Genomic DNA, 8,320 nt, shown 5'->3' with positions numbered 1-8,320 from the left:
GATGATGAACTGAGGTTTGAAATGGATTGCTGACTTTCCCACATGGCTGCTGAGGGGACCTGCGGAAGGGGGGTGGGCACTGCTCTCTGATGGCACGGAGCCCTCCTGAACCGTTTAAACTCTTCAACTCCCCCTGGAAAGGGAGGGTTAAGGCTTGGAGTGCTGACATCATCTCCATGCAAGTGTCCGCTTTCTCTGCCCTCTCACACACCGTCTTGTTTTGCGAACGTGAAGCCTGGGTTTGTGTATGTTGGCCGGACACGCAACACGTGTGGAGCTGCCAGGACAGCGCGTACTTGAGCAGGGTTCCCACACATGCCCCTGGCGGTTGCTGGGACACCGAGCCTCCCGCAGCCCCAGCAGCTGCAGAGGGCCAGACAGGAGGAGTGGGGAGGGGTCCAGACCCTGCTAGGGCCCCGGGGTGGGGTCTCCAGTCGGGCTGCTGCCTGGGAAGCCCCCATACCAGCCGGCAGAGGAGGGCCAGCTCGGTGACCTGTTAGCTGGAGACCAGGGCCCACCCAGGAGGAAAGGACATTGTGAACTCAGGGGCGATACCACAGTCGCACCTCCGTGGACAGTGAAGGGACCCTCGGAGAAGAGAGAGACCTTTACTAGGACTTTTAAGGAGGTGAAGGAGCTTTTTCATCCATCACTGTGGTCAGTAAACATTAACTGAACACCTACTGTGTGCTCGTCTCACACAGCTTCCCACATCCCATCACACACACACACACATTTATACACACACACATACACACACATGGACACACACACGGACACACACACATACATAGACACACAAACACATACACACATTTATGCACACACATAGACACACGTATATACATATACACAAACATGGACACACATACACACGCACGCAGGAGACACACACACACACATAGACACAGATATACACGTATACACACACACATACACACACATGGACACACACATACATAGACACACACACATGGAACACACACATAGACATAGATACACACACATACATACATATACACACATGCACACACATACATAGACATACACACATGCAGGACACACGCATACATAGACACACACATATGCCTACATATACACACATACATGCACATATATACATACACACATGGACACACAATACATAGACATACACATACACACATTTATACACACACATAGACACACATGTATACATACATATACACACACATGGACACACACATATAGACACACATATACACACGCAGGAGACACACACATTCATACACACACACACATGGGCACACACACATAGACACACACACACACACACATGTACACACACACGCAGGACACGGCTTCTGTTCTTATCTTTTCCTCATTTGTTCAGGCTCCCTCATTCCCAGGCCTTTGCTACTGTTTTTCTCTGCCTGGAACTTGATCCTTTACCATCCCTGCTGTCTGGGAAAGTCCTATACATTCTCCAGATTAAATTTCATTCATTGTTTCCAAAGGAAAGCTCCCATGAGTCACCCTCACCCTGCCCAGGCCACGCGCACGCACACACACACGCACACAGGCTGGTGCACACACACAGGCACCCCTAGAGTGCCAGAGACTGCCCGTCCGGGCGTTTCTCACTCCATCTGTGCCTTTAGCAGTGCCACGGCCCCTCCTGGGCCACAGGCCCTCTGCTGGGACCACCCTGTGATGCTGGTTGGATCCTTGTCTCCACCCTGGACTGGGGCCTTTTCACTGATGGCCCAGCTCCTGGGCACAGCGCCTGTAGGTGCTCAGTCAGTGTGGGCGAGTGAAGAAGTGAAGTTAAAACACACCCCTCCTCCTTCACGCACACACAAAACCAACAACAGAAAAATACAATTTCACAGCTCTTTTCCCGAAGTAAGTAGCTCACTGGAGACCGGCTAACAAAGCAGAAGGTGGGACAATGGGAGTGTGACCCCGCAGTGTCGCCGGCTGGGTGTTGGAATGCTGCGCTCTGGTCCCCTTAGGTGTGCAAAGTTGTGAACACCACCACCCTGACCTGCCTGGCACCCTCGCTGACCACGGACTATCGGCCTGGCCTGGACACCGTGGAGCGGCCAGACGAGTTTGGATTTGTCTTTAACAACGTCCAGTCCTTGCTGATTTACAACGACACCAAGTTCATCTACTACCCCAACCCGACCTTTGAACTTCTCAGCCCTACAGGAGTCTTGGATCAGAAGCCAGGATCCCCTATCATTCTGAAGGTAGGAGCACGGCGTGGCCAGAGCACCCCTCTCCCGTCCTGGCCTCGCCTCCCTTCAATGCCCACAGGCTTCCGTCACTGTCAGCGCCCTGTGAAGAGAGCTCAGGAATAGCTACAGACCCACGGAGTGACATATCTTGAGCTTGGGATTCTCGAGGAACCCTGGAGAATATTTTTGTGTTCTTGTGGACATTGGGCCCAAAAAGCCTTGCAGTGCCTTGGAAGCAACCATGTCCTTTATTGACCTCATCCGTGGCCACCATAACTGCCCTCAAATGTGAGGCAGGCAGGGTCCCCGGTGCCATCTGTCCAAGGGTGTGTTACTCCACCACTTCAGGTCTCGCCGCTCTCTCCTTCCCTTTGATCATCTCCTCCCTCTGTTTTCTCTTTTCCTCTCTAAATTGTGGCCGATGGACGTCCTCGCCAATGGAATCCCTCTTTGGTTTTTGCGTTGCTGCCCTTACCCTCTCTCTTTAATCTCTTCTTAAATAGGCAATTAACTTCTGTGTGCACGTGTCAATTATTCCTAATAAGACTGCTATTATCTGCAGGGCAAAAATCTTTGCCCTCCTGCCTCTGGAGGTGCCAAGCTCAACTACACAGTGCTGATCGGAGAGACCCCGTGTGCGGTCACCGTGTCTGAGACACAGCTCCTCTGCGAGCCTCCCAACCTCACGGGGCAGCACAAGGTCATGGTGAGTGAGCCTTATTCTTATTCTTTCTTCCCTCTTCACCTTGCATGTATAATCTATCGAAGCAAAGGGTTTTCCACCCCCTCCACATCTCCTCATCTCAAGGCTCCATATTAAAATGGAGCAGAGGACACAAGAAAAGAAAGCCAGGTGATCCGCAGGAAGTTGTTTGGTCTTCAGACTACACTGTGTGGTTGTGGTCGCTCCTGTCCTTTCTGAAACGAGAAGGGCTGGACGGCTTGACAGCATCTGTGTTCGTGTGTCACATGCAGGTCCACGTGGGCGGGATGGTGTTCTCGCCCGGCTCCGTGAGTGTCATCTCAGACAGCTTGCTGACCCTGCCTGCCATCGTGAGCATCGCGGCGGGAGGCAGCCTCCTGCTCATCATTGTCATCATCGTGCTCATCGCCTACAAGCGCAAGTCTCGAGAGAACGACCTCACTCTCAAACGGCTCCAAATGCAGATGGACAACCTGGAGTCCCGTGTGGCCCTGGAGTGTAAGGAAGGTAAGTGGGCTGTTCCTTCACTTCCGGAACCGCTTTCCTCACCAGCCTTATTACCTCCCTTCTCTGAGACAGCTCTCATCTTTACTCCCATCTCATCTACCCCAAGCCGTCAAGCTCCATTTTGACCTCTGTTTTCCTTTGAACTTCCTTTGCTCTCGGGGCCAGAGAAGTCCTATTGACATGCGCGCAGTGAGGCCCCAGGTCTGATGGCATTATTCTGTCCCGCTGTGCCCTGACTCATCCCACCATCTGGCCACCTTCCTCTCTTTCCTGGGACAGCGGGTGGCCCTCAGTGTCCCCACAGGCAGAGCCTCCTGGGCCCTGTGGCCTCAGACTCTAGATCCCCACGTGGGAATGGCTCCTTTCGCCTGCAGGAGAGCACGTCCCCCCTCCTGGCCCGTCCCCTCCCCCGGGGCGTTGTCACCCCGTGCTGCAGGCTGAGCCTCTGAAGGCCACGTGCAGGGCATCTCAGACTGTGATGGTGGAGACTGTGCTTCCTCCATCTCCCAAGCCACCACCGCTGCCAGGCGACTAGTGTACCTGGTGTCCCCTCGGGCTGAGGGCCCGGCAGACTCTCTGGGCAAACATCTCAATCAGGAATCAAAATACTTCTCCTTTTACTGCAAACTTCGAGATCAGAACAAGTCCCCTGTGAGGAGCTGGGCTGGGAAAGTGGACCATGGCCCCTCCCTCTGCCAGGGGTAGGGCAGAGAGAGGAGGGGGCAGGGTTGCCATCAGGGGGAAGCCCCTGCTGGCCAAGGGCCTGGCAGGCACGGCACCCTAAGGCTGGGTTTGGTGGCGTTCTCGGTCGTGTGTATGTGTGTGTGTCTGTGTGTGTGAAAATATACATAATATACGATCTACCATTTAACTTTCTAACCTCTATACCCTAGCGCTCTCCCCTCCAGTTCAGAGGCATCGTGTGCACGTGTGTGTGCAAGCAAGTGTGCATACTCGGTCGCCTCAGTCGTGTCTAACTCTTTGCAACCCCATGGAATGCAGCCCACCAGGCTCCTCTGTTCATGGGATTCTCCAGGCAAAATTACTGGAGTGGGTTGCCATGCGCTCCTCCAGGGGATCTTCCCAACCCAGGGATCGAACCCCGGGATCTCTTATGTCTCCTGCTTTGGCAGGTGGGTTCTTTACCACTAATACCACCTGGGAAACTCCTCAGAGGTATTAAGTACATTCAGAATATTGTGCAACCATACCCACCATCCATCTCCAGACGTCCCTCATTTTCCCCAAATGAAACTCTGTACTCATGAACAATCGTTCCCCGTCCTCCTCTCCCTTTGGCCCTTCTACTGTCTGTCCCAGGACTCCGACTGCTCTAGGAACCTCATCGTACAGTATTTGTCCTTTTGTCTAGTTTATTTCACTTAGCATCATGTCTTCAAGGTTCATCCATGTTGTAGCACGTGACAGAATTTCATTCCTTTTTCAGGTTGCATAATTGTTCATTAGGTGTAGAACCCACATTTTGTGTATCAGGTTATCTGTCAATGGGCATTTGGGTTGCTCCCACCTCCTGGTATCGTGAACAATGCTGCTATGAATGTGAGTGTACAAGGATCTGTTCAAGTCCCTGCTTCCAGTTCTTGTGGGTGTATATGTCAGAGAGGAATTGATGGGTCATAGGATAACAATTCTGTGTTTAATTTTTTGAGGAATCATCAAATTGGTTTCCAGAGCAGCGGTGCCATTTTACTTTCCCTCCAACAAAATACGAAGGTTTGAGTTTTCCCACGTCCTTGTCAACACTTGTTATTTTCCATCGTTTACATTAGTCATGCTAACGGGTGGAGCTTCCCTAGTGACACTAGTCTTAAAGAACCCGCCTGCCAATGCAGGAGACGTAAGAGATGCAGGTTCGACGCCTGGGTTGGGAAGATCCCTTGGAGAAGGGCACAGCAACCCACTCCAGTCTTCATGCCTGGGAAATCCTATGAACAGCAGGGTCTGGCGGGCTACAATCCATAGCGTCACAAAGAGTCGGACACGACCAAAGTGACTTGGCACACATGCATACTAATGGGTATGAAGCGGTGTCTCCTGGTGGTTTTGATTTTCATTTTCCCCCAAGGTCTCTGCATCTTGATTTTTCCTTTTGCTGGGAAAAGGTGAGCAAAGCTGCCTATTCTGGTCTCTGTTGGATCCGCTCAACCAGTCTCTCGCCTGTCTCTAGCATCTGTGTCAGCTGTATGACCCAAGTCATGTGTGCTTCGTTTGTTTTAACAGCACGTGTAATACATAGAAAGAAAATTCAAAATTATAGATAAGCATAGAGGAAGAAATGGGCTTCCCTGGTGGCTCAGCAGTAAAGAATCCACCTGCAGTGCAGGAGATGCAGGTTCAATCCCTGGGTTGAGAAGATTCCCCTGGAGAAGAGGATGGCAATCCACTCCAGTATTCTTGCCTGGGAAAACCGATGGACAGAGGAGCCTAGTGGGCTACAGTCTGTGGGGTCGCAAAAGAGTCAGACACGACTTTGCAACTAAAGACACATAGAGGAGGAAACAGTATAGAAATCACCTGTATTCCCACCACCTAAAAAGGCAGTCTGGAGCTAGCTCACGCCCTCTGGAGGTGCACACCTGTAACCCCACACACGCACCGTCTCTGCATCCCAGCCCTTCCCTCCTCCTTCACAAACGTCTCTGCCTCTCCCCTCCCTGTCTGGGTTCCCCTCCTGAGTCTCCCTGTCTCCCCCGTACCTTCCCAGCTTTTGCCGAGCTCCAGACAGACATCAATGAGCTGACCAGCGACCTGGACCGCTCAGGAATCCCCTACCTGGACTATAGGACCTATGCTATGCGAGTCCTGTTCCCGGGCATCGAGGACCATCCTGTCCTGCGTGAGCTGGAGGTAACACCTGCCTCCCTCACCCAGCTGCCCACTGGGCACCCAGGGCCTGGGTTTCCTAGGAGATGCCCCGCAGCTGAGAAGGGTCATGAGTGAGGAGGAGAAACCGCCTGTAGAAGCACCAGCACCACGGGGACATTTCCGAACAGGAAACTCAGGGCCACGGGGGCACCCGGGTTCTTCGGGATGATTCCAGGGGAAGGCTGACTGTCGTTTTTTAATTAATGACTGAATTAATTAAGATTTGGCCTCATTTCCAAATGGATTTGAGGTGGCTTAAGGAAAGGCCCATGATTCTGTGAGGTTTGCACGTTCATTTCTCAGTTTGTTTTACGAAAGAGAGTACATCAGGGCAGAGGAGATGGAGGGGAGGGGAGTAAACCCAGCTAGTCTGATGGGGTAGCTCCTGTTGTGTTGGATCCTTGGTGCAATCAGATGTATAGCATCCTTTCTGGAGCCCAGCCCTCTCCACCCACTGGGAGGTCAGACCACAGAAAGCAGGTTCCTGCCTCTCCAGGGTGGGGTGGCTATCAGTGTCACGGAGAGGGTCCTAGAGCTGGTGCCATCATCAGCTGAGACGCCCCGGCCCCCGGGAGAGCCGGAAGCCCGTCCTGACGCCACACTGTCGACCCCTCCCCCAGGTGCAGGGCAACGGGCAGCAGCACGTGGAGAAGGCCCTGAAGCTCTTCGCGCAGCTCATCAACAACAAGGTGTTCCTGCTGACCTTCATCCGCACCCTGGAGCTGCAGCGCAGCTTCTCTATGCGGGACCGCGGCAACGTGGCCTCGCTCATCATGACGGGCCTGCAGGGCCGCCTGGAGTACGCCACCGACGTCCTCAAGCAGCTGCTGTCCGACCTCATCGACAAGAACCTGGAGAACAAGAACCACCCCAAGCTGCTGCTCCGGAGGTCAGACCTGCGCCCCGGGGCTGGGGAGGCAGCCGGCGTCTGAACGGAGACGTGGTGGGGGGCGGTGCCCCTCCCCGGGAAAGCCTGTGTCCCCGCAGCCCCCCAGTGCAGAGTTGCATCTCCCCTTCCCCATGCGGCTGGGCCGTGTCCACAGGGGCTGGGTGTCCAGTGCATCTCAGCCTGGATCCCAGCGCGGCCACCGGCTCGTCATGAGGCCTGGGGCCAGTGGTGCAGCGTCTCTGCTGTTTAGCCCTCTCGTGCACACTCATAACACTCATCTCCAAGTCTTTCTCCCTCCCCCTGTATCTCAAGTTTCACTGTCCAACGCCACAGCACATGTGGCCATTAGTTAAAATGAGATAAAATGTGAAATTCAGTCCCTCTGTTGCACTAGCCACATCCTGAGGGCTCGGTCCCCACAAGTGGCCCCCACGTTGGAAACGCAGGCAGAGGCTGTTCCCATCCCTGGAGGAGTTCTCCCTTCAGCACCCAGCTAAGGATTTGGTGCTGCCTGTGCCTTCAATGCCCAGCTTCCAGGATCTGAATCACCAGCACCTACCACCAGCCTCTCCCCAGTTGCCATTTTCCCAGCAGGGAAGAGGGTCAGAGACCTTGACATGCATCCCCCAAGCCCACCATGTCTGGAGGCCCCAGGGATCCAGCACAGCTTTGGAACCACCTCCACGACACCGCCTCCTCTGTACCCTTCTCCTAGCAAGGTCTCAGGCTTCCAGACCCCACGTGGGGTGAAGAGGGAGGAAGAATGGCTTTGTGTTATGAATACAGAGCCCCCATTCTGCCAATCTGAGCGTTAGAAACTCTCATTAAGAACTGTTGTATTTAAATTAGAGCTAATCTCAGGCATAATGCAGGGAGAGGGTGCTGGGAGGGGCCCACGGAGAAAGCTACAATTTCTTCTGCCTTTGTCACTCTCTCCCAGGCCCGGGGTTGCTGAGCCGCCCTGGCAAATGCCTGGGATTTACTGCGATCGGAGGGTGTAATTTGCACCACGTGCAGGGAGTTAAAGCACTCCTCCAGCGTCCTCATCCCTGAGGGATCTGTCAGGGCCGCGATGTTCCTTCCCAGGTCCCCAGAGCTGCGGCCTGGGGTGGG

General features: G+C 53.8%; 1 protein-coding gene across 1 annotated transcript in view; it reads left to right on the top strand.

Moving 5' to 3' along the window:
- PLXNA2 (plexin A2) overlaps window positions 1-8,320 on the top strand; it is a 235,023-nt gene that overhangs the window by 208,048 nt on the left and 18,655 nt on the right. Inside the window, exons 21-25 of the mRNA XM_010836877.1 lie at window positions 1,995-2,234; window positions 2,785-2,928; window positions 3,198-3,432; window positions 6,158-6,300; window positions 6,939-7,207. Of these exons, the coding sequence (XP_010835179.1) occupies window positions 1,995-2,234; window positions 2,785-2,928; window positions 3,198-3,432; window positions 6,158-6,300; window positions 6,939-7,207 (1,031 nt within the window). The remainder of the gene's footprint in view (window positions 1-1,994; window positions 2,235-2,784; window positions 2,929-3,197; window positions 3,433-6,157; window positions 6,301-6,938; window positions 7,208-8,320) is intronic.

Source organism: Bison bison, unplaced genomic scaffold (genome assembly GCF_000754665.1).
Source record: "Bison bison bison isolate TAMUID 2011002044 unplaced genomic scaffold, Bison_UMD1.0 scf7180017864067, whole genome shotgun sequence".
Classification (NCBI taxonomy): Eukaryota; Metazoa; Chordata; class Mammalia; order Artiodactyla; family Bovidae; genus Bison; species Bison bison.
The sequence above is the reverse complement of the archived record's forward strand: the minus strand, read 5'-3'. Positions and strand labels throughout refer to the sequence as shown.